Below are 27,428 nucleotides of genomic sequence, written 5' to 3' on the forward strand. Positions count from 1 at the left end.
CATCGGGCTTCCCATAGGGAGCTTGCTTCTCTCTCTGCCTGTCTCTGCCTCCCTCTCTGTGTCTCACATGAATAATTAAATAAAAATCTTTTTAAAAAATCCTCAAAATGCAAAGAGCTAAAAAAGAAAAGGGAAATTTTGTCTCTTATCAGTCCCCATAATAACAGGCTACAATCTCTCTATCCTTTCACAAAAGTATTAATAAACAAATTCTTCATCCATTAACTTAATTAAGTCAAAAAGTATTTATATTGTATCTTTTATGGGCCCAGTCTCAGGAAAGGTATGATTTAAGGAAGTATCAGCTAACAGGAAATCAAATAGACAAAAGAAAGGTTCAACAAGGATAAATATCTCTGGGCGCCAGGGTGGCCTAGTCTGTTAAGTGTCTGACTCTTGATCTCAGCTCAGGTTTTGATCTCAGGGTTATGAGGGTAAGCCCCACATTGGGTCTACTTAAAAAAAAAAAAAAAAAAAAAAAAAAAAGGATTAAAGAATAAATATTTCAACAAATATCTAAAAAGTCAAATTTAAAAACTTTTAATAGGTATAAATTTCAATTTGCTAGCTTGAATGTTTCAACTTCATGGAAAACTTATCTTTTAATTACTGAGTAACCAAAATATTTCTAACAAAAATTCTATATAAAACTACTGATTATTCCGGCTTAAAAAAAAATGTCAGTGTTGGGATACCTGGGTAGCTCAGCGGTTGAGTGTCTGCCTTTGGCTCAGGGCATGATCCCAGGATCTGGGATCGAGTCCTGCATCAGGCTCCCCACAGGGAGACTGCTTTTCCCTCTGCCTATGTCTCTGCTTCTCTCTGTGTCTCTCATGAATAAATAAATAAATAATTTTTTTTTTTTTTTAAAAGTCACTGTTTACATAAAAATACTAAGATGAGGTAGAGGTCTCAGTGGATTGGCACTAAAATGGAAAAAGTAAACCCAAGAAATAGCATTGGGACTGGCTGGGCACACATTTTAAAAAAAAAAAAAAACAAGCTCAGGATGCCTGGGTGGGTCAGCAGTTGAGCATCTGCCTTTGGCTCAGGGCGTGATCCCAGGGTCTTGGAATCGAGTCCCACATCAGGCTCCCTGCATGGAGCCTGCTTCTCCCTCTGCCTACGTCTCTGCCTCTCTCTGTGTCTCTCATGAATAAACAAAATCTTTAAAAAAATAAAGAAAAAACAAGCTCATTACTGTTTATTTAAGAAAATATTTATTTTATTTAAGAAAATATTCCTTTAGCATCTGCAGTGTGAGTGAAGCAGACATGGTTGCTGCCCTACTAAAGCACATATTCTCATGGGTGGAAATGATATTAACTGAATAATCATATACATGTATATATAATTACAAATTGAGAAAAGCACAATAAAGAACAAGTATGAAGCACTTTGAAAGCATAAGTAGGGATCCCTGGGTGGCGCAGCGGTTTAGCGCCTGCCTTTGGCCCAGGGTGCGATCCTGGAGACCCAGGATCAAATCCCACGTCAGGCTCCCGGTGCATGGAGCCTGCTTCTCCCTCTGCCTGTGTCTCTGCCTCTCTCTCTCTCTCACTGTGTGCCTATCATAAATAAATAAAAATTAAAAAAAAAAAAAAAGCAAGCATAAGTAAGGGACCTAACTTAGATTGAGGAGCCAAGGAGAGGCTTTTTAGAAAAAGTCACATATCTAAAATGAGACCTGAAGGATAATAAGAGTAAGGCAGAAGAAACAGTTTAATGTACGAAGAAAAGATTTTGTGAAATATCCAAGAAGATATATCAAACAGGAAGGATCTAAATAAGGATCTGGGCTAAAGTGATAAAGTTGAAAATTGTGATGAGACAGATGGCATATATCAGTGAAATATAGAACATCACCTAGAGTTTAGAGTATAAGTTAAGAGAAGAAAACAGTCCTGCATCAAAACCTAAACATTACAACATTTATCTACAGAGAGGGGTGGTAGAGAGTCAGCAAAGGCACAGAGTGAATTCAAAGAGGTATGAAGGAAATCAAGATAGTATGTTATCAGAAAAGCAAAAAGAAGAAAATGTTTCATAAAAGGAAAATAAATCATTTCTACCAATATTATTAGTTCTCAAAAAATAAAAACTGAAAGTGCCCAATGAATTTGGCAACACAGAGGTCACTGGTGTTCTTCCTTAACGAGCAGTTTGGATGGTGAGCCAAAGATGCAATGAAGATGGAAGAATTAATGAAGGAGAATCCATTAAAACATGTGATCTTTTAGAAATGCAGCACTTCTACTCAGGACATAACACGTCACTCCAATTTATTCAGATTACATTAATCAACATCTTATAGTTTTCTTCACGTAAGTCTTCAGATTTTTTCTATGTGTTCTTAGTTGTTTTAGGTTTCAATTATTGTGAGTGGGTTCTTTTAAAAAACATTTTAAAAGAAATACAACTTTATAATATATAGACACATATCTTGCTAAGAGTAGCTTTTGTTAAAATAAACATATTTTTATAAATGTGAATAAATGATACTCATTTACATTTCAATTTTACATTTGTTTATTAAGCTTATTACATTTTAAATAATTTTTTTTAAGATTTTATGTATTTATTCATGAGAGACACAGAGAGAGAGAGGCAGAGACATAGGCAGAAGGAGAAGCAGGCTCCATGCAGGGAGCCATGTGGGACTTAATCCCGATACTCCAGGATCATGCCCTGGGCCAAAGGCAGTCACTCAACCGCTGAGCCACCCAGGCTTCCCATTTTAAATATTTTAAAGTATTTTCTTTACACATATCTACTACTTATTGACAATTATTTTTTTCAGAATGTAAAGGTAAACAATGAGAAATACAAGTAATTCCAAATTAGAAGAACATAAACTAATAAGCAAAAAGAAAAGTAACTTACCATCTCTGAACTAGAACTGAAGCAACTATCTGTTGGCCTTGGAGAGTAATAGGTAGACTGACTACTCTGTGAAGAATCAAGATCTGAAAATAAAGCTTTAATTGATGAAGAATGGTATTTATTAATGCTCCACAAAATATATACACACAGGCAGAAGATATTTGTTGGTGAAATAAATTTAGCTAACATAAAAATTTTTTAAGGTTTTTATTTATTTATTTGACAGAGAGACAGAGATAGCAAATGAGATAGCACAAGCAGGGGGAGTGCCAGAGGGAGAAGCAGGCTCCCTGTTGAGGAGGGAGCCCAATATGGTAGTCAATTCCAGGACCCTGAGATCATGACTTGAGCTGAAGGCAGACACTTAACTATCTGAGCCACTCAGGCTCCTCTAGTTAACATCTATAGAGCACTTTAAAGTGTGCAAAAACAAGTTAAAATCTTATATGCTTGGCAGCTTGCATCTCTGACAGGGTATTATGGGCTTATTCTACACCTAAAACCATTGTATCTCTAAATAAAGTAAGAGTATATAATTTAACGGAAGAAAAGAGAATAAAGAAAATTGGATTGATTTTTTTTCCAGTATATGAACCACTTTTTATGAACAAATAATTTAAAGTGTCAACTGCAGGAAGGAAGAATAAGACAAGTATATTACATCCCAAGGTGCCAGATATTTGCTAATCCAGTAAATGAAGATTCATTGTGCAATGAAAACTGTATGAAAAAAAATCAATTCAAAGCATCCAGTATGATATTCTCTCATTATCTGTTTAATATGTTCTCTTATGATTTCAAGTACACTTTAAAAATGCACCTGAGAAGTAGGTTATGACCCCCTATAATGTAAAAATACTATAAATCAACAGTAGCTTCAACTACTCCTCTCCTTGTTTATGAAAATGGGTTTGCTATCAAAAAAAGCACAAGGTAATGGAATGTGGAGCAACAACTCATATCAAACCACATTCCCTCCTCTATGCAATAAGCTATAAGTACTATCTATTCATGTCTCAGATCAGGACTAATGCTCTCTGTAACAGAATCTAACCAGTCAGCTGAGAGAGACAACTTAGCTGAACTCTGATATCCTTAGTTCATCATTCTAGAAGGAAACTCATACCTCTGTGGATCAGGTTTTTCTTGATAGTGGAAAGCAGAGTACAGAAAAGTGAATGGTAGATTTTACTAACATCATAATCTAAAAGCATTCTCCCTCGTAAGGTTCATTCACTTCATAAGTACAGTAAACCAGAGTCATTAGAAGACAAATGTCTATTGAATGAGTATCTGACCTATAGCAGTGTAAGAAAAGATATATAGATCGAAATGCCAATTCAGTTTAACACTTACTGAGTAATTGCCTTATGTAAGGCACTGTAATAGTAGGGAAACATGACAGGTCTACAATGCTCAAAGTGTTCAGAATCTTTTGGTGGAGAAAAACATACTGTTTAAAAGAAAAAGTCACAAAATTAGGTGCAACAACAGAAGTCACAGAAGGTACAAAAGTAATAGCTTGAGGGGATGAGCACTCGGTGTTATACTAGATGTTGGCAAACTGAATTTAAATAAAAAATGTTTAAAGAAAGTAATAGCTAAGTGTGGTGAGCTCTAGAGAAAAAGTTGGGAAGAACTACAGAAAAACACAGTACAGGGGTCCCTGGGTGGTTCAGTTGGTTAGATGTCCAACTCTTGATTTTGGCTCAGGTCATGATGTCAGGATTGTGGGATTGAGCTCCACATGGGGCTCTGTGCTCAACTCAGAGTCTGCTTGTCCCTCTCTCTTTCTCAAATTAACTGATTCTTAAAATCTTAAAAAAATAAAAAGCATAAAGAATAGGTTTTGAAAGCTAAATAAATTTTCTAGAGAGACAAGATGAAAAACAGCATATGGAACAGAAGAAAAAAGTATACGGATACACTTTAGTACTAAAGGAATTTGCATTTTAATTACCTACCAAGGCATCTAACTGAGGATAAAGAAGGGTGAGACCGGATAAAAGCAAGTCACTTAGAAAATTAATTCAATAAATTCGTTATAAAGTGATGAGGATCTACAATAAAGCAGTAAGACGGGGGCGGAGAAGAGACCAAAGATTCCAAACATTTATCCATCTATCTATCTATCTATTGTTAGAAGATTCACCAAAAAAATGTCTAAGTTAGAACATAAGTCATGTTGGGGAGGCTGCAGAATAAAAGGCACATTTCTGGTAGGACTGCCATATGATATGACAGGGAATTTGGAAAGATCTATCAAAAAAACTAATGTATGGGGTGCCTGGCTGGCTCGGTCCATTGGGTATCTGACTCTTGATCTCAGCTCATGTCTCAATTTCAGAGTTGTGGGTTTGAGCCCCATGCTGGGCTTTACACTGGGCATGGAGCCTACTTTAAAAAAGTAAAAAACAAACAAACAAACAAACAAACAAAAACAAAAAACAGAAACCAACGTATCTCCCCTATGACTCAGTAATCCCACTCTTAGAAATTACCCCAAAAATGCACCTCCACAATTAAGGAACACGTGCATAATGTTGTTCACTGCAACATTATTTGTAAGAACAGAATACTGGAAACAACTCAAATGTCCATCAACAGGGCAGTCATTGAATAAAGTATAATTCATCCACATAATGGATTACTACATGGTCATAAATAAAGAATGATAGAATGTCTAATACTAACATGGAGAACACTATAGGATGCTTTATTAAATTAATCCATTTAATTAATTTATAAAATATTCTATACTAAATAAAATATCCAGTATTACTTTCAGAGTGAGAAAGGCAAGAACCAAGATTCATGTGTATCTGTGCACTTATATATATTTTTGGGCTTTATTTTGGTGGGGGGGGGGAAGCTGGAATGATAAACCATAAACCAACACCAACACGAAAAGAGCTACTCATACGATACAGAAGAAAATAGAGCAGCAAAAATAGGGACAGAAACCAAACCAATGTGTTACATATTCAAAAGATTAAACAGATTCTAAAAGAAAAAACCCATTAAAATTTCTAGATTTCCAGGCAGCCTGGGTAGCTTAGCAGTTTAGCGCCGCCTTCAGCCCAGGACCTGATCCTGGAAACCGGGGATCAAGTCCCACATCAGGCTCCCTGCAAGGAGCCTGCCTCTCCCTCTGCCTGTGTCTCTGCCTCCCCCTCTCTCTTTCTGTGTCTCTCATGAATAAATAAAAATCTTTAAAAAATTTTTTTCTAGGTTTCCTATTGGACTAGATATACTGAACAATCATTCTATCACAGACTATATAAAAACTGTCAGAAACTTTTGCCCAGGGAAGCCCTGGTGGCGCAGTGGTTTAGCACTGCCTGCAGTCCAGGGTGTGATCCTGGAGACCCAGGATTAAAGTCCCACGTCAGGCTCCCTGCATGGAGCCTGTTTCTCCCTCTGCCTGTGTCTCTGCCCCTCTCTCTCTGAATAAATAAATTAAAAATCTTAAAAAAAAAAAGAAACTTTTGCCCATAAAAATACCGCAAAGAATAAAAAGATCATTCAAACATGAAGTATTTGCTACATATAGGTCTACAAGCAATTAATATCTAGTATCTACAAAAAATATCTAGGATATACAGGATATATAGAGATATATAAGACACATCCCATAAGAAAAGCGGAATTTCTTAAAAGAAACATGGGCAACAGACATGAAAGGCATTTCACAGATGGAACAGGAATGGTCAATCGACCTAATTAATAACTAGAGAAATATAAATTAAAATTACAGTGAGATTCCACATTGCCAACAATGATAAAAAGCTGACCCAGAGTTAGAATATGTAAAAACTAAGACTCCCACCTCTTGCTAGTGAAAGTTTAAAATGACACAATAACTTTGGAAAATAATTTTGCATTACTTTGAAGAGGTGAAGATGTGCATATCATATGAACTACGTATCATAGAGGAAATTTTTATACATGTGTGCCAGGAGAAATATCAAGAATTGCCAAAGCAGCACTGTTTATCATACAAAATATTCAAACAACCTAAGTAATCACTGCCAGAGTATGTATAAATAAGATGTAGTACTACATTCACAAGATAGAAGGCTGTATAGTAGTAAATAATGAAATGTACTAGAGTCACAACTATCAAAGTACACAAGCCTCAAATATATTATTTGAGGTAAATATTACTATATTACTGGGTAAACAACAAAAAAAATTGCAGAAAAATATGTAGTCTGTCTCAATCTGTAGAAAGTTCAAAACCAAACAATGGAAAAGACTGCATGGGAGATCACAAAAAATAAATTCAGGATAATAGTTACCTCTAGAGGGCAGGATAGGAAATGCAATTGAGAAGAGCTTCCAAAGTACTGATTCTACATTATTTCTTAAGCTACAAAGTACATACAAGGGTATCGGTTTTATTATTCACTAAACTATATATATATTATATATACTTAAATATAATATATTTTCTCAAAGGTAAGAGCAATTTTAAAGAACCAGTTGCATTGCTAGTATATTCTAAGATATCTATGAAATATTTGCTAGCAAAAATCTGGGGGAAAAAGCCACTTAATTTTCATTTAAATGTTAGTTGTCTTTTTTCTTTAAGAATCAAATTTACTTATAGTTACAGTGACAGATTTTTGTAGATGTTGGTCTGTCTTTTAAAGAAGAGGTTCCTCCTCCTTCCATCAGAATCTAGAAGAAAAACAAAATTTTAACAACTCCCAAGTTTATAAAGAGTTAACCCATTCATATTTCCCTTTTAATCTCACCAATTCATTTTATGTACTTTTCTATTACTTTAATTCAACAAAGATGATCTTATAACTATGAAGAAAATTGCCTGTGATGAATAAAATAAAATTTAAATGAATTTTGAAAACAGCAAGCAACAGAATAGACACTTGCCAAAAAAAGTGATGAAAAGGCCTGAGGTAATCATAAGTAAATGCAGTTCAAAGAGACAGAAATATGAAAGCAATATGGATATTTATTCTGTTCTCTATCTCTAATTTCTTAAGTTGGATATCAGTTTCTGTATTTTTAGGTATTTTTAAATAATAAAAGCCCATGAAGTATCAATTTTCTGTAGAACAAACCACTGGTTTTTGTTTCATCAATTTCTATATAATTTCTAATTTATTTTCATTTTCATTTTCTCTTTTTCTTTTTAAAACCCAGAGTGTGTAATTTCCAAAAAAGTAAGGGAGGTTAAGCATCTTTTGTTGTTGTTGATTTCTAATGAATTATTAGAAAATGCAACTATGAATCTCTCCTTAGACAAATCTCAAACTTCCTTTATGGCTTATTACATGAATTATATTTGCAAATGTATCGTGGACCTAGAAAAATATATGCTTTCTGTTGGTTAAGATAACAGTGCTTTAATAAAGACAGGTAGGATAAAGGAGAAACTGTCCAGCTGTTCACCAAACTGTTTCCCTTTCCTCTTGGGCATACAGCTAGAACTACATTCCCTAACCTCCCTTGGAGTTGGTTTGGAAATGTGATTTAAGTTCTGGTCAGAGGCAAAAGTGGTGTACACCACTTACTACTCAAAGCCCATAAAGATTTTCTCCACAATCCTCTACTCCCCCCCCACCCCGCTTTTTGCTATCTGATATCAACATACACTATAAATGTGGAAACCACCCATTAAAGAAAGCAAAGTCCCCATCAGCTTGGGGTCCTGAATAACTTTATGGAACAGAGCCTCTTCTCTAACCCCACTATTCAATCATTTAAAAAGTATTATACGCTCAACTCTTAAAATACTCAAGCTCGAAATTTGTACCACAACATACAAGTTGAGACAGCTATACAGACCCCAAGGCAAATACATACACAATACCTACCTTAGATCTGTTTATACAGGATAAATGACAGGAAAAACCATCCCAAAGAGAAGATACTAAATTATCCAAAGAATTTCCTCCACACCCCCAGGAGAGCAAGCCTTCACAATGCCTGCCAAGCTGGATTTCATAATTGGTATGGATCAACAACTCTGTATTTCCTCTTCTGTTTTCTGAATGAGTTTTCTATTGCATTTATATTGTCTTTGCTCTGAGACTATTTATTTTGTGTACCTTTTATTATATGTTTCTTCTTTAATTTTATGATTATTCTACATTTCTTTAAAAATACAGATTATTTTCTAATTTAATATTCTTTGAATCTTGATTTCTAAAAGATCGGCTTCTTTATATTTATTAATTGCTAAGCAAATTTCATTCTTTACATGTTATGTTTACCATTTATGTAGAAGTGTCATTTTATTTTTCCCCCTCATTAGGTTTCCCAGTGACATTACAAATCCTTTGAATTCTGAAGTTCCTCCATTGTCTTCTCCAAGTCTCCTCCTCCAATGTCTCCATTTCTTTAGTGATTACCTTCTCATTTTCAACAATCATATTTAAACCTTATTTCTCTACTGCTTTAAAAGTAAATAGGTTCTGGGGCACATGGGTGGCTCAATCAGTTAAGTGTCTGCCTTCAGCTCAGATCATGATCTCTCAGGGTCCTGAGATTAAGCCCCGCCTAAGGCTGCCTGCTCAGGGGGGAGGGGAGTGTGCTTTTTCCCCTCTTTCTCCCCTCCCTCCACCCCACAGTCATGCTCTCTCTCACTCTCTCTCAAATAAAGTATTTTTTTAAAAACAAACCAAAAAAAGTAAATAGGTCCTAGTTCAAGATGGCAATGTAGAAGGATACTTAACTTACATCCTCCCACAGACACATCAAATCTACAGCTACATACAGAACAATTTCCTCTAAAAGAAACCAAAGAGCTAGCCAAAAAGACTCCTTCTAATTACGAAAACATGAAAAAACACACACTAAAACAAATTGGGGGTACCTGGCTGGCTCAGTCAGAAAAACATGACACTCTTGATCTTGGTGTCATAAATTCAAGCCCCACTTTGGGTTTAGAGATTACTCAAAAATAAATAACTTAAAAAAAAAAAAAGAAAAACCTTTTTAAAAAAGTTATTAAAAAAAAAGTTCAAGAGGCTAAAGCACACAATTTCACCACAAACCCCATTACGAGCAAGCAACCCATAATTGAAAGGGAACTCACAACTCTAAAATTCCTCCAGAAGAGCAAGTGGTTTGAACACTACAACTGATACCCAAACTTTTAAGACCTCTATCTGACAGACAAAACCCCAAAATATCAAGCTCTGTAAGTCAACAGGGCTATGTCTGTGAGACCAACAAGGCTACATGTAGCACACTGAGCAGCAGTTTCTTAACAAGCTCTCAGAGGCTCACTCTTTCTACAACTCAAGAGGCTAGAACTGAGGCAGTTCACTTAAATACCCAGTTTTTTGTGAAAGAAGCCTATTATCTTACCTTCATAGCAACAGCCTGAGGGATAGACTTCTAATTAAACTCACATCTAAGGACAAACTAATCCTCTCCAGAGACCTCAAGAGGCTGAGCACTATCTTTATGCTCACCCTCTGATCAGCTTCAGTCATCAGCATCCCCAGTAAGGAGATTGTGCACATGTCTGGTACCCTGGTTTTTGTGGCTGCTGCTCATGGGATGCCACCTAATTACTTAGCTCTGGCAGCCAATAGGTCCCAGATCTCGGCCTTACATTTGAAGGTCCCATACGACTGTTACAAATAGAGAAATAATTCTGAAACAGCCACCTCCAGGGGACAGGACAGAGACACAACAGACTAAAATGCAACCCCAATCTTTCTGTGAAAGAGGCCTATATGATTATCTTAAATCTTCAGCCTGAGGGGCAGGCTTCTAATTTAACACACAACTAGGAGCCACCTACAATCATCTCCAGATTCTGTGGAAGCTACCAGGTACCATCTTCATACTCACTCTGCTCTACCCCAGACTGCTGGTGTATCCAAGAAAGGAGCTTGTACAAACACCCAGCATCCCAGCTTTTGTGGTAGCCTAGTTCTGGTGGCCAGCAAGGCTTAGCTTCACAAATTCAATGGGATGACAGCCTACAAAGAGATACTTCTTAAGTGGCTATCACACCAGGGCTTAGTGTAGAGGGGATAAGATGCCCATCTCAAAGTCTTGCTATGAAAGAGGTACACTTGCCTACTTTAAAAGCTCCCACCTAAGGGTACACCTTCCAATAAAACTGAATCTGAGTCCTGAGATCCTTCCCACTGGGATATGGGCAGGTTTTGGCATAGCCTCAACTACTGGGAACTACTAAAAATAAAGTAGACTACTTGGAAAATCAAAAAGTTTGAGAGACAACCAAGAGATAGGACAGGGTTTTATTTCGTACTCAAGGCCCCACCTTCAAGACTAAAAGAGATGTGTTTTATCTAACACATAGAAACCAACAGAGTCAAAGCAAATGAAGAGACAGAACAGTATGTTCCAAACAAAAGAACACAATAAAGCTTCAGAAAAAGACTTCAGTGAAATGAAGATAAATTATTTTCCTGATCAGAGTTCAAAATAACAGTTGTAAAAATGCTTTCACTGAGGTCAGGAGAACAATGCAAGAACCAGATGAGGATGTCAAGAAAGAAACAGAAAATATAATAAAGTTCCAAACAGAAATCACAAAGCTGAAGAATACAGTAACTGAACTGAAAAATATAATAAAAGGAATAACAGAAAAGTTGATGAAAGCCAAAGAAAGGATCAGGAACCCAACTCAAAGGGCAGTGGAATTTGTTAAAGCAGAGGAACAACAACAAAAAGGAATTAAAAAAGTGAAAATAACATAAGGGACTTATGAAACAGTATCAAATAAACCAGTATTTGTATTATGGGAGCCCCAAAAGGAAAAGGGAGACAGGGATAGAAAATTTAATTGAAATTATGGCCCAAAACGTCCCTAACCTGAGGAAAGAAACAGAGTTCCAAATAAGCTGAACCCAAAGAAACCATACCAAGACACATAATTAAATTATCAAAAGATAACAACAAGGAGATAATTTTAGAAGAAGCAATAAAAAAACAACTTGTTTTATACAGGTAACCCCCATAAGACTATTATCAGATTTTTCAATAGAAACTTTGCAAGCCAGAAGAGAGTGGCATGATATATTCAAAGTGCTGAAAGGGAAAACAACCAGTCAAGAATATTCTACCCAGCAAAGCTGTCCTTCAAAATGGGAGCAATAAAGAGTTTTCCAAATAAGCATAAAGCTAAAGGAATTCATCACCAATAGACTTGGCTTTACAAGAAATCTGAAAGGGATCTCCTGAAGCTGAAATAAAAGGTATCAACTAGTAACAGGAAAACATATGAAAGTATAAATCTTACTGGTAAAGACAAATATATACTAAAATTCAAAATAATGTTATAAATGTGGTGGGTTAATTACTTACAAAGCTAGTATGAAGATTAAAGACAGAAGTAGTAAAAATAACTACAATAATTTGTTAACAAATGTGTTAGACAAAAAGAAGTTGTAACACCAAAAACATAAAATGTTTGGGAGGGTAATCAAACTATAGAGTTTTAGAATGCATTGGAACTTACATTTTTATCAACTTTAAATGGACTGTTATCAGTAGAAATTGTTTTATATAAGCCTCATGGTAACCCCAAAGCCAAAATCTATAGTAAATAAACAAGATATACAAAAAAAGGAATCTAAGCCTAACATTACAGAAAGTCATCAAATCACAAAGGAACAGGAACAGAGCAAGAGAAAAAGAAACAAAGGAATTACACAACAGTCAAAATATGATAAAAAAAAAGGCAATAAAAAAAAAGGCAATAAGCCTGTATCTATCAATAATTACTTTAAATATAACTGGACTAGATTTCCCCAATCAACAGATACAGAGTAGCCAAATGGATTAAAAAAAAAAAAAAAAAGAACCATTCATATGCTGTGTTCAAAAGACTCATTTCATATATAAGGACACATACAGGCTGAAAGTGAAAGGATGGAAAAAGATATTTCATGAAAATGAATACCAAAAGAAAACTAGAGTAGGTTACACATAGACAAAGCAGACTTTAAAACGAGACTATAACAAGAGACAGAGAAGGTTATTATATAATGAAACAGGAGTGAATCTAAGCAGAGGATATAACATTTGAAAATATATAAACACCCAACATAGGAGTATTGAAATATATAAAGCGAATATGAACAGACCTAAAGAAATAGTAATACATTAATAGTTGGGAACTTGAATATCCCACTTTCATCAATGGATAGATCCTCCAAAATAGAAAATCAGTACTTAAGGAAACAGTGGCCTTAAATGCCACTTTAAACCAAATGTATTAAACATATATAGAGCATTTCATCCAAAAGCAAGAGCATACACATTCTTTTTTTTTAATATACACATTCTTCTTTTTTTTTTCTTTTAAGATTTTATTTATTCATAGAGACAGAGGGAGAGAGGGGCAGAGACACAGGCAGAGGGAGAAGCAGGCTCCATACAGAAAGCCTGATGTGGGACTCGATCCCGGGTCTCCAGGATCACACCAGGCTGCAGGTGGCGCTAAATCGCTGCGCCACCAGGGCTGCCCTATACACATTCTTCTTAAGCACATATTGAGTATTTAGCATGACAGATGGTATTCTAGGCCAAAAAAACAAGTCATAATAAATTCAAGAAGATTAAAATCACATAAACTATGTTTTCAAACCATAATAGTATGAAAATAAAAATTACCAGAAGGAAGCTGGAAAATTCATAAATATATGGAGATTAAACAACATGCTCCTAAACCAATGACTGAAAAAATTAAAAAATATTTTAAGTATCTTGACACAAATAAAAATGGAAATACAAAATACCAAAACTCTGACATGCAACAAAAACAGTTCTAAATGGGAAGTTTGTGGTGACAAGCACCTTATTAAGAAACAAGAAAGATCTCAAACAACCTAACTTCATACCTCAAGTAACTAACAAACTGAACCTACAGTTAGAAGAAAGCAAATAAGAAAATTCAGAGTGGAAATATATAAAGCAGAAACTGAAAAGACAATAGAAAATATTAATTAAACTAAGAGCTGGGGCTAGTTTCCAAGATCTATAAAGAACTTATTAAACTCAACACCAAAGAAACAAACAATCCAATCAGGAAATGGGCAAAAGACATGAAGAGAAATCTCACAGAGGAAGACATAGACATGGCCAACATGCACATGAGAAAATGCTCTGCATCACTTGCCATCAGGGAAATACAAATCAAAACCACAATGAGATACCACCTCACACCAGGGAGAATGGGGAAAATTAACAAGGCTGGAAACCACAAATGTTGGAGAGGATGCGGAGAAAAGGGAACCCTCTTACACTGTTGGTGGGAATGTGAAATGGTGCAGCCACTCTGGAAAACTGTGTGGAGCTTCCTCAAAGAGTTAAAAATAGACCTGCCCTACGACCCAGCAATTGCACTGTTGGGGATTTACCCCAAAGATTCAGATGCAATGAAACGCCGGGACACCTGCACCCCGATGTTTATAGCAGCAATGTCCACAATAGCCAAACTGTGGAAGGAACCTCGGTGTCCATCGAAAGATGAATGGATAAAGATGTGGTTTATGTATACCATGGAATATTACTCAGCCATTAGAAACGACAAATACCCACCATTTGCTTCAAAGTGGATGGAACTGGAGGGTATTATGCTGAGTGAAGTAAGTCAATCGGAGAAGGACAGTGTATGTTCTCACTCATTTGGGGAATATAAATAATAGTGAAAGGGAATATAAGGGTAGGGAGAAGAAATGTGTGGGAAATATCAGAAAGGGAGACAGAACATAAAGACTCCTAACTCTGGGAAACGAACTAGGGGTGGTGAAAGGGGAGGAGGGCGGGGGGTGGGGGTGAATGGGTGACAGGCACTGAGGGGGGCACTTGATGGGATGAGCACTGGGTGTTATTCTGTATTTTGGTAAATTGAACACCAATAAAAAATAAATTTATTAAAAAAAAGAAAAAAGAAAAACTAAGAGCTGGTTGTTTGAAAAGATTAAAAAAATTGACAAACTGTTAGCTATGCTTAAAAGGGAAAAAAGAAAGAGAACTCAAAATCAGAAATGAAAGAGGAGATGTTATAACTGATTATAAAGAAAAACAGATCACAAGAGACTACTAAAAACAATGATAAATCAGCAAACTAAATGACCCAGAAGAAGTTAATAAAATTATTAGAACATATAACCAACCTATCAAGACCGATTAAGAAATCAAAAATATGAATACACCAATTACTAGTAAAGAGACTGAATCAGTAATCAAAAACTTCCCAACATGCAAAAGTCCAGAACCAATGGCTTCCCTGGTGAATTCTATCAAACTACCAAACATTTTAAAAAGAATTACTATAAAAAAATAAAAATTAAAATAAAAATTAAAAATTAAAAATTAAAAAATAAAAAGAATTACTATCAATCCTTCTCAAACTCTTCCAAAAAATAGAGGATAAAGAAACACTTCCAAACTCATTTTATAAAGCCAGCATTATCTGATACAAAAACCAGAAAAGGACACTATAAAAAAGAATTATAGGACAATATCCTCTAATAAACATAGATTCAAAAGTCTTTGAAAATATTTGCAAACTATATTTAGCAATACATTAAAAGGATAATACACCATGATCGAGTGGGATTTATTCTAGGATTGTAAAGATGGTTCAACACTAAAGGATAAAAATCCTATGATCATCTCAAAAGATGCAAAAAAGGCATCTGACAAAATTTAACATCCAATCATGATTAAAATTTACAACAAAAGATTATAGAGGGAATATACATCAACAGAATAAAAATCATACATGTTAAGCCTACAGCTAACATCATACTCAAGGGTAAAATGATGCAAGTTTTCCATTTAAGATCAGGAACAACACAAAGATGTCTACTCTCACTACTTTTATTCAACATAATACTAGAAGTCTTAGAGCAATTAGGCAAGAAAAAGAAAAGGCATCAAAAGCAGAAAGGAACAATTAAAATTATCTTCCTTTGCAGATAACACTCTATATAAAACACCCTAAATACTCCACCAAAAAACTGTTAGAAATAATAAATTCAGTAAAGTTGCACATTACATAATCAACATACAAAATCAGTTGCATTTCTATACACTAATAATGATCAGAGAAATTAAGAAAACAATCCCATTTATAACTGCATCAAAAAGGATAAAATATCTAGGAAAAAATTGAACCAAAGAGTAAAAGATATGTACACAGAAAACTGTAAGATACTGATGAAAGAAACTGAAGACCCAGGCAGCCCGGGTGGCTCAGTGGTTTAATGCCGACTTCAGCCCAGGGTGTGATCCTGGAGACCCGGGATCAAGTCCCAAATTGGGCTCCCTGCATGGAGCCTGCTTCTCTCTCTGCCTGTGTCTCTGCCTCTCTCACTCTCTCGGTCTCTCTCATGAATAAATAAATAAAATCTTAAAAAAAAAAAAAAAAGAAACTGAAGACCCAAATAAATGGAAAGATAATCTGTGCTCATGAATTGGAAGAATTTATCTTGTTAAAATGTCCATACTACCCAAAGCAGATCCAAAAAATCCCTATCAAAATTCCAATGATATTTTTCACAGAAATAAAACAAATAATCCTAAAGTCTGTATGGAACCATAAAAGACCCTGAATAGCCAAAGCAATCTTGAGAAAGAAGAACAAAGCAAGAAGCATCCATTTCCTAATTTCAAACAATATTAGAAAGCTACAGTAATCAAAACAGTACGGTACTGGCATAGAAAACAAGCACAGACCAATGGAACATAATAAAAAGCCAAGAAGAAAATACATACACAATGGCCAATTAACTCACAACAGAGGAGCCAAAAATGTACAATAGGGAAAGGGAAGTATTTCCAATAAATAGTGCTTGGAAAACTGGATAGCTACATGCAAAAGAATGAAAGTGGACTTCTATCTTACACCATACACAAAAATGAACTCAAAATGGAATAAAGACTTGAATATAAGATCAAAACCATAAAGCTGCTAGAAGAAAACATAGGGGGTAAAGTTCCTTTACAATGATTTTTTTTTATTTGACACTAAAAAATAAATGCAATTAAAAAGTGAAACTAAATAAGTGAGACTACATCAAACTAAAACACTTCTGCACAGGAAAGGAAACCATCAACAATTTGAAAAGGCAACATATAGAATGGGACTAAATATTTGTAAACCATTTATCTGATAAGAGGTTATATCCAAAACATAAAGAACTCATATGACTCAAAGCAAAATACCAACAGTCTAATTAAACAATAGGCAGAGAAACTGAACAGACTTTTACCCAAAGAAGACAGACAGATGGCCAACAGGTACAAAAGTCTGGGTTTTTTGCTCATTTTTTACATTCCACATGTAAGTGAAATCATATGGTATTTGTCTTTCTCTGATTTCACTTAGCATAATACTCTATAGATTCATCCATGTTGTCACAAATGGCAAGATATCATTCTTTTGTATGGCTGAGTAATATTCTATTGCGTGTGTGTGTGTGTGTGAATCCACACACGTATATACATACTACAATTTCTTATTCATTCATGTATACAAGGACATTCAGGTTGCTTCCGTATCTTGGCTATTGTATATAATGCAATAAACATTGGGATGCATGTATCTTTTCAGATTAGTGTTTTTGTTTTCTTTAGGTAAATACCCAATAATGGAATTACCGGACTATACAGTATTTCTATTTTTACTTTTTTAAGGAACTTCCATACTGTTTTCCATAGTGGTTGCAGCAATTTATATTCCTACCAACATGTTTGTGCCTGATATTTTCAGAAACATACCAAAAAGGAGTCATTTAGAGGTCCTTGTCTTAAATTATAAACAGCACCCCAATTAAATTCAGCTGTATTTTGCTCACAGTACATGATAGAATGTAGAAGTACACTGAACCTACAGCTAAATAACCAGCTATTTGGATGAGTTTGATGTGTATTTTATGAAACTGCATTCTCTACTAAGCAGTAAAAAATCAGTCTTAGGTACCAGTAGAACCCAAGTATTGAGTAAATCAAAGAATCTTTACGTCTGTAATTCAAGTTAATCTTTCAACAGCTAAAACTGGAGGGCAGGAACTCTCATAGGCAACTTTTAAATTTGCAGTTGAGGCTTCAGGGCAGAAAACCAGAAGTTTTGCACAACTGCACATTAAAAAATATTTTTAGGGAGTGTATTTTCAATATAAAATGTTAAAATTAATGCTCCACATCCTTACTAGCACTTGTTATTTCTTGTCTTTTTGATACTGGCCATTCTGACTAGTATGGTTCTGATTTGCATTTCCCTGATGATTAGTGATGCTAAGCATCTTTTCATATGCTTGTTGGCTATCTGTCTGTCTTCTTTGGAAGAATGTCTATTCAGGTTATCTGCTCATTTTTAAATCAGATTTTTTACTTTCTTGGTGCTAAGTTGTATCAGTTCTTTATGTATTTTGGATATTAACTCCTTATTGCATAAATATATTTGTAAATACCTCTTTTACTAAGTAGGTTGCTGCTTTTACTTTCTTGGTGGTTTCCTTTGCTGTGCAAAAGCCTTTTATTTGGGTGTATTTTAATTCATTTTTGCTTTTGCTTCCCTTGTCTGAGGAAACATAGCCATAAATATGTTGCTAATGCCAAGAAGAACAAAACTGAAGATATCACAAGCTCAGATTTCAAGATACACTACAAAGCTACCATAATCAAAAAGTATGGTACTGGCACAAAAACAGACACATACATCAATGGAACAGAGTAGAATGCCCAGAAATCAACCCATATCTATATGGCCAATTAATCTACAATAAAGGGGTTAAGAATATAGAATAGGGAAGAGTCATACCAATAAATGATATTTGGAAAATATCTTGCCAAAAAATAAAACTGGACCACTTGTCCTAAACCATACATAAAAATGAACTCAAAATGGATTAAAGACCTAAGTGTGGGAACTAAAACCATAAAACCCCTAAAAGAAAACTTAAAGTGCTTTTTACTAAGTTCAAACTGCCTTTTGTAAAAACCCCAGTTGCATCAATGTTCTAAATGCACTAGGTTTTTTGTTGTTTTAGTCTAGTTACTAGACTATAGTTTCCTAAAAGTAGGTTCCATGTCCTTTCATCTCTATACCTTTCTGAGTCTCTTGCATAATAGAATATGAGCTTCAGAAGAATGAAAATTTTGTTTTTTCACCACTGTACTGATGAAATAATAAATGTAGAAATTGAGTGTAGAAATACTCAATAAATTCTAATTAAAGGAGTTCATAATATGCAGTCAATGCACATTTTGAAGATAAAAAAAACCAATTAGTATAGTTGAAAATACAGTGTCAAATAAGAGTCTGAAGGGGTGCCTAGGTGACTCAGTCAGTTGAGTGCCAGAATCGATTTTGGCTCAGGTCATGATCTCAGGGTCTTGGGATCAAGTCCTGCAATGGGGGCCTTCTGCTCAGTGAGGAGTCCGCTTGTCCTTCTACCTCTACCCCTCCCCTCACTCTCTCTGAAATAAATTTAAAAATAATAACATTTTAAAAAATAGTAAGTCTGAATCCTGGTGTAAGTATATTACCTTGAACAAGTTATTTAATCTCCCTGAACTCGAGCCTTTTTTGCATTGAAGACCTTACAGAATCAGGTTCTTGTAGATTAGAAATGGAGTACATAAAGCTCCTAGCACAAAGTCTGGACTGCTGTAACAATCACATACCCTTATTAAGAGCAGCAATTACAACTTATATAACCAGCGTTGATAGATCTTTCAGTATTCTTAAACATAACTATGTTAACCATAGCACATTGAAACCTAAATGTTTTCATCTTGGATGAAAATTTATAGGACTCATAGAAAGAATTTTTAAAGTATCTAGATTGGTTTGTCTTAAAGCTTATTACAGGTTCTGAAAGAGTATTAATTTTATTCTAAAATTAAGCTATAATTGCCCCAGAGTAAAAAAATATAACAAATAGCATTAATCTCAGAAGAAGTTTTTCTGATAAAAGCTAACTTTAAATCAAAGTAAACTGCCAATACTAAATTATGACATAATAACAACTCATTTAACTGGAAAGAAAATGGAAGATGTACATTACCTCACCAAATCCAAAGTCCCACGATTGCTTAGAATGCAATTCTTCCAAAGAGATATCACCCCTAAGGATCATAAATAAAGATGCTTTCAAACTGTACTTTATTCCTGCTGAAAATTATTGTTCTAAATCATGGTTCCCAAAGTTGGCTTCAGATCAGAATTGTACGGGAAGCTTTTAGAAAAACATTCATAAACTTCCAACTTCAAGAGCTTATTTATTATGTGTGGATCAAACCTGGTATTTTTAATTTAAAAAAGCACCCGCCCCTCCACCCCAAGTGACCTGTAGCCATTTTGGGAACCATGTCCTAAATCACTTTCATAAAGTACATTTTAAAATTCAAGACCTACCAAAGCTGTTTTTCATTCACAAGTTACTGAATATTTGGGGATTTGACAACAAAGTAGCTAACTTATTGATTATATTAAATAAGTTGTGAATCTACATTTTAATTTGTTGTGCCAATCCCATAAAAATAGCATCTATAAACACTTTTTAATACATAGATATTTTAAATATTTCCATAAGAAAGTACTTTCAAAAAAATATGTTCTAGTTCACAACTTTCAATTACGAAGATCTGACTAAATCATAATTATTACCAAGAAAGTTTGGGCTATTCTGAAACTAGAAGTTTTGTTTAACTACCTGTAATAACTGTCCTATAAAATGTTAATATGCTTATGCCATTACAGTTGAATTCTATCACTCTCCTATTCTGATTCTATACTAACCAAGCAACCTTCCCATGGAGAGTTGAGTCTATGATTAGAAAATATGCTTACCATGCAAGTAAACAAACATTCCTATACATGCGACTACTCTATTTCTTACTATAAATTAATAAACTGACATTCTGGTGAACATATAAGTTTCTTGAACATGTAAGTCAGTATTCTCAAACCTAATTAATACTAAGATTCCAGATAAGATATTTCTGCAAGCAAATATGAGCAACATACTCTCAAATGGGTGATACTACCAAGATTCTGACAGCTGAGAAGCCTTCTTGAGGCTGGTCTGCCCACCGTCAAAGAGCAATATGCCTATTCACTTTGTATCAGTTCAAACCCACAACACGCACTATACTAGATCTTGATTTATATTCTCCAGATTTACCTAAAACTTACATATGTTTCACTGGATATTTCTGGCTTTCATTCTGTGGTATCTTCTCTTGGTAATCACTTTCAAATTTTCCTTTAAAAATAAAAGTATGCATTGAATTCAAAACTTTAGCAGAGACAATTTGTTTTTTTTTTTTTTAATTTGAAGCTTACAAACCACAAAGAAGGAAATTACTGATCTAAAAAGTCATGTAATAGAATATGTTGGGCAGATGGAGGTAGGGCCTCTCCAAAATGGATGACCTAAGGCTAATAGGTAGGGTCACCCTTCCCTCAGATGTCACCCCGGATAAGTTCCTAAAACTCATCAAGTCACAAACAACTCGTGACCTATCGAGACCCGCCTAAAAGAAGAAAAACACCAGAATCAGCCAAAAACAAGAACATGGACCCTGCCTCACCTTATCACATAAAACCACATGTCTCTAACCACCCCATTTTTTTTTTTTCTTAACTTGCACAGGTATAAAAAACACATACCCTTCCCCTCCTGGGTGCAACTTCCCTGACTCGGGCCTCCTCTTCACTGAAACTCGCCCGGGAGCGCTCCCCATTAAAGCACTCTGGAACCTACTGCCTGGCTCTGCTGTCTTTAATTTTCCCCGCCAATCATTAAAAAGAAAACCTAACAGAATGTTACTCTATCTATCTATGGAGATACACACACACACAGAAAACAACAACAAAAAAACTCAATAGATTATTATGTTTTCCATGTATAATACTCACCTTTTTTTTCAGAGCTGGCTACGTAACAATCCTTTTCAAAAGATGTACTAAGAATATTTCTTTCATTATTGTTGTACTCTTTTTGATACTTACTTGGCTGATACTTTTCTGGATAACTTGTTTTATTAAAAGTAGAATTACTAAAAGTCAATTCTGGATCTGTAAAAATACTTCTAATGCATCTATCAGTTGAATCATTTTTATCAGAACTTGTGATTGCAGAAGCATCTCCCATACTGTCACAATCACACTTGTCAAAGGTTTTCCTTATCCTCTGTTGATCTATGCTTAATAAATTGATGATATTTTCACTAATAAAAGAGTCATAATTCTCCGATATAAGGTGGGCTTTTGACTGGTTCACATCTTCAAGAAAATGTGAAGCCTCTCTTCTATTTTCTCCCCAAATATGTTGTGCTGACTGTTTTTCAGTAATGAAGTCTGACTGTCTTTGCTCATCCATGCTTCCACATTCTTCACCCATAACTACAACAGATCTTCCAGTAAGGAAACTGCAATTGCCTGGACTTTGGAGTAAATAAAAACATATTTATCAAGAAAAACATAGAATATTTTCAATTAGAAACAAAATTTTAGAGAACACATTGAGTAGCTAAACTATGTTTTAATTTTTTAAATTTAAATAAATAATATTGCTTTGGGTAAAATTTGTGTAATGTACTCTTCTGGTGCCTTAGTGAGTATAAAAATAATCTATACTTGGGTCAGTATTTCAACATGAAAAATTAGTATGGGTTCAATTTGCTGTTATATTAACAAAACAAAACATACCCAACCTATAGTTTATCTTCTATAATAAGATCTAATGAATAATCAAGATAATATTGTGTATAGCTGCTGCTTTACTTAACCAGAGAAAAGATATTTAAAGATTGTGGAGAGAAAAATTATCCTGTTAAAACATAAAACCAAATAGTCATGAGAATATTTTAACAGACTTTTTTCAACCTAAAACTCTGACATTCTCAAGACAGAAAAATATAGATACAAAAAAGCCAAGATATAAATTATATGAAAAGGTTAGACTATATAACTTTTTAAGTTCCTTTCTAATGCAGAAATCATAATTTTAGTTTACGTTAAACTTGTACCAAATCTACGCTATCATAGGACATAATTAAAAATCAAGATATTCCAAATTGTTGTCATTGACTATCAACAAATTTACTTGGGGTTGGGTTGTTCCAGAGATTGGAAGTACCAACGAAATTTAGAAAAGAAATATAAACTGATTGATTTCCAACTTTATTTTGTAAGTTATTTATTAAATACTAACAAGCAAGTATACCTGCTGTGTTCCAAACACTATGCCATGTTATGGACATAGAGATAAAATAATTCAATTTGCTATTAAGCAGAGAGAAATGTTTTATTCATGAATGTTCACAGATCACGACCCTATACTGTTTGTCAACATAGATCTCATTGGTGTTTTGGGCTTTATAATGCTATTATGTTATACCAAAAGGCATAACCTATAGTATGCAATTATATATACTAACACCAGAGAAATTTTTGGTACTCTAAATAAGAAAATACATGTATAGAAAGACACCTATGCACATTAATCAGATATTTAATGTATGTCTACTATGTGGTAGGGAAATAATATATCTTATATTCTAGTTAAGGAAAACAATAAATAATTAACCATTACTAAGTGCAAAGGATAAAAGAAATACAAAAATAAATTTAAAAGATAATTACAGCACCTTTATAGATGCTACAAGATCATATGATGAAATAATAACTTCTGTTCAAAATCCTCTATCAGATACTCTAGTCAGAAAAGTCCCTAGTAAGGAAGTGATAAGTGATAAACAAGTGAAAGACACAGAATGGTTAAAAATATGAAGAAAGGAGTAAGCATACTCCAGAGGAATGGAATGGAATGGAATGGAATGGAATGGAATGGAATGGAATGGAATGGAATAGAATAGAAGAATAGAATAGAATAGAATAGAATAGAATAGAATAGAATAGAATAATAAGCACAAACCCAAGATTTGCAGCATATCTGAGGAAAAAAGGAAAAAAAAAAAAGATCATGGGCCCCTGGGTGGCTCAGTCAGTTAAGCATCTGCCTTCAAGCTCAGGTCATGATCCCAGGGTTCTGGGATCAAGCCCCAAGTCAGGTTTTCCCCCCTCTCCCTCCCCCCTACTTGTGCTTTCTCTCTCAAATAAATAAAATCTTAAAGAAGAAAGAAAGAAAGAAAGAAAGAAAGAAAGAAAGAAAGAAAGAAAGAAAGAAAGAAAGAAAGAAAGGAAGGAAGGAAGGAAGGAAGGAAAGAAAGAAAGAAAGAAAGAAAGAAAGAAAGAAAGAAAGAAAGAAAGAAAAAGAAAGAAAGAAAGGAAAAGAAAGGAAAAGAAAAGAAAAGAAAAGAAAAGAAAAGAAAAGAATAAAGATTGAATAGAATTAGTAAAGAAAAACCTACAACCTAAGGCTTAAAAGGGCTCAGATCATATAGAACTTAATATTTTTATTCAAGTATAATTAATACACAGTGTTATATTTCAGGTATAAATATAATAACTCAGTAATTATATGCATTACTCAGTGCTCATGATGATAAGTGTACTCCTAGTCCCCTTCACCTATTTCACTCATCCCCCCACTCTCCTCTCCTCTGGTAACCACCAGTTTTGTTCACTAAATTTAAGTGTCTGAGTTTGTCTTTTTTTCCTTTGTTCATTTGTTTCTTAAATTCCACACGAGTGAAATTGTATGGTATTTGTCTTTCTCTGACTGACTTGTTTTACTTAGCATAATAATATCTAGATCCATTCATGTTGCTGCAAATGGCAAGATTTCATTCTTTTTATGGCTGAGTAATATTCTATTATATATATATATATTTCTTTATTCAGTTATCTATGGATGGACACTTAGGTTGCTTCCATAATTTATCTATTGTAAATACTGTAATAAACATAGGGATGCATATATCTTTTTGAATGTGTTCTAATTTTCTTTGGATATCCCATGGTGGAAATACTCAAGTCATATGAATAGAGCATTACTTTTTAAAAGAACAGTAAGAAACACTGAAAGGTTCTAAATACAAAGTAAAATGACTTACTTTTTGCCTTGAAAAATATCAGTTTGGTTACTAGGTAGATATAAATTTCATAACCTTCAGGAATCCCTGGGTGGCTCAGCAGTTTAGCCTGCCTTCAGCCCAGGGCATGATTCTGGAGTCCCAGGATTAAGTCCCACATCAGGCTCCGGGCACGGAGCCTGCTTCTCCTTCTGCCTATCTCTGCCCCTCTCTGTGTGTCTGTCATGAATAAATACATAAAATCTTAAAAAAAAAAAAAAGACTGAGTATGTTGAAGTAAATGCATGAAAAATACAAATAAAAGTAAAATAAAATTTACAGAGATGAAAGATATACTGAACAGATTTATGAGTAGTTGAGACATCAAAGAAGATACAACTAGTAAATCTGAAGATAAAGCAAATATAATCTATATAAGATAAAACAAAGAGAAAAAAATTATTGAAAGCACCAGTAAAGTGTGACACAACTTCAAGTGGACTAATTTAATGTAATTTAAATTGTCAGAGAAGAAAAGTTAATCAGAAAAAGTATTTAAAAAAATTTTTTTTAAGATTTTATTTATTTATTCATGAGAGACACAGAGAGAGAGGCAGAGACACGGGCAAAGGTAGAAGCAAGCTCCCTGCAAGAAGCCCGATATGGGGGATCCCTGGGTGGTGTAGCGGTTTGGCGCCTGCCTTTGGCCCAGGGCGCGATCCTGGAGACCCGGGATCGAATCCCACATCGGGCTCCCGGTGCATGGAGCCTGCTTCTCCCTCTGCCTGTGTCTCTGCCTCTCTCTCTCTCTCTGTGTGACTATCATAAATAAATAAATTAATTAATTAATTAAATAAAGCCCGATATGGGACTCAATCCCTGGACCAGGATCACGCCCTGAGCCAAAAGCAGATGCTCAACCACTGAGCCACCCAGGCATCCCAAGTATTTTTAAAATTAATGGCTGAACTGTTTCCAAATTTGATAAAAACAGTAAGTCCACATATTTAAGAAGCTTGACACTGCCAAAACACAAGAAATGGAAAGAAAATGAACATCCTAATCAATGGATAAAAATCTATGGTAGAAAGTCCATGATAGAGAATCCATGATAGAAAAATCTTTAAAAAACAGAGAAACAGTATCTATTAGATATACAGATATTAAGATAAAAATGACAGCATATTTCTAGTTGGAAACAACACAAATCAAAGACATCTGTAAAAAAGAATACAATGAAGACAAGTATACAAAACAAATGAATTAATCAGTAGTAGACCCATATTAGAAGAAATATTAAAAGAAAATCTTTAGAATTGAAGGAAAATGGCACTGATGGAAATCTAGATCTACACAAAATCATGAAGACCACCAGAAATAGTAAATTTGTGCTTAAATATAAAAACTATGTTTTCTTACATTTTAACCCTCTTTGAAAAGAGCAATAATGTATTACTGGATCTATAACATATATAAATAAAATATAGGACTATAACAACACAAAGGCCAGAATATAGAAACAAAAATATACTGTTATACTATACGTCAAGTGCTATAACTTGAACATACCATGTGATAAATTAAAATGTATACTATAAACTAAAGCAACAACTGGAAAACAAAACAACTTAACTAATAAGCCAACAAAAGGGGTAAATTAGTCATTAAAAAACAAACAAACAAAATAAAGGCTGATATAGAGGAGGGCAGCCCCATGGCTTAGTGGTTTAGCGCCGCCTTCAGCCCAGGGCGTGATCCTGGAGACCCGGGATCGAGTCCCACGCCAGGCTCCCTGCACGGAGTCTGCTTCTCCCTCTGCCTGTGTCTCTGCCTCTCTCTCTCTGTCTCTCTCTCTCTCTCTAATAATAAATAAAATCTTTTAAAAAATAAAAAAAAACAAAATAAAGGCTGATATAAAGGAAAAAGAAACATATGGAACAAACAAAAAAAAAGAGAACAGACTTAAACCCAACCATATCAATTGTCACGTTAAATGTAAACCATATTCTTGACCACAGAATGGTCAAGTCTCAATAAATTTGAAAGGATTCAAACCATACAAAGGATGTTTCCTATCCACAATGGTATTTATTTAGAAAGATACAGGAATGCCTTAGAATTTCTAGGACCCAAGCAACAAATTTCTAAATAACTTGTGGATTGAAAAATAAATTGAAAGAAAAATTAGGAAGACTTTCAACTGAATGAAAATTAAAACAAAACATCAAAATGTATAGGATGCAGCAAAAGGAGCAGCTAATGGACAATTTATAGCATGAAAACACCTATATTAGAAAAGAAAAATGACTTCAAATCAATGACCTCAGCTTTTACCCTAAGACAATGGAAAGAAAGTAAATTAAATTCAAAGGAATAGGCAAGAGGAAATAAAGAACAAAATTCAGTGAAATAAAAAATAGACATGTGAAACTAAAATATTGATCTTTAGGGAGAAGATAAACAAAATTGGTGAGTCTCTAAATAAGAATGATCGGTGGGGGGCGGGGGTGAGTAGAAAAATATATGTATGTCAATGTTCACTAAAGCATTATTTACAATAGCCAAGATATGGAACAATCTAACCATCCATCAAT

The 27,428-nt window shown here is 34.4% G+C and overlaps 1 protein-coding gene across 38 annotated transcripts in view; it reads right to left on the reverse strand.

Annotated features, from left to right (window-relative positions):
* The window catches only part of REDIC1 (regulator of DNA class I crossover intermediates 1), a 117,826-nt gene that overhangs the window by 34,798 nt on the left and 55,600 nt on the right, over nucleotides 1–27,428 (reverse strand). For 23 of the 38 annotated variants that reach the window (XR_012017506.1, XR_012017507.1, XR_012017504.1 and 20 more), the window contains 5 exons: nucleotides 21,776–22,302; nucleotides 21,050–21,119; nucleotides 19,920–19,980; nucleotides 7,500–7,566; nucleotides 2,884–2,978 (listed from right to left, as the gene is read on the reverse strand). Coding sequence is in view for 21 of the 38 variants with exons in the window: in XM_072798362.1 (XP_072654463.1) it covers nucleotides 2,884–2,978; nucleotides 7,500–7,566; nucleotides 19,920–19,980; nucleotides 21,050–21,119; nucleotides 21,776–22,302 (820 nt within the window). In the remaining 17 variants the exon portion in view is untranslated. Of the gene's footprint in view, nucleotides 1–695; nucleotides 829–2,882; nucleotides 2,979–4,239; nucleotides 4,337–7,489; nucleotides 7,567–19,919; nucleotides 19,981–21,049; nucleotides 21,120–21,775; nucleotides 22,303–27,428 lie in introns of those variants that run through there. The other 15 variants (XR_012017508.1, XR_012017505.1, XM_072798366.1 and 12 more) reach the window with 11 other exon arrangements.

Source organism: Canis lupus, chromosome 25, assembly GCF_048164855.1.
Source record: "Canis lupus baileyi chromosome 25, mCanLup2.hap1, whole genome shotgun sequence".
Lineage (NCBI taxonomy): Eukaryota > Metazoa > Chordata > Mammalia > Carnivora > Canidae > Canis > Canis lupus.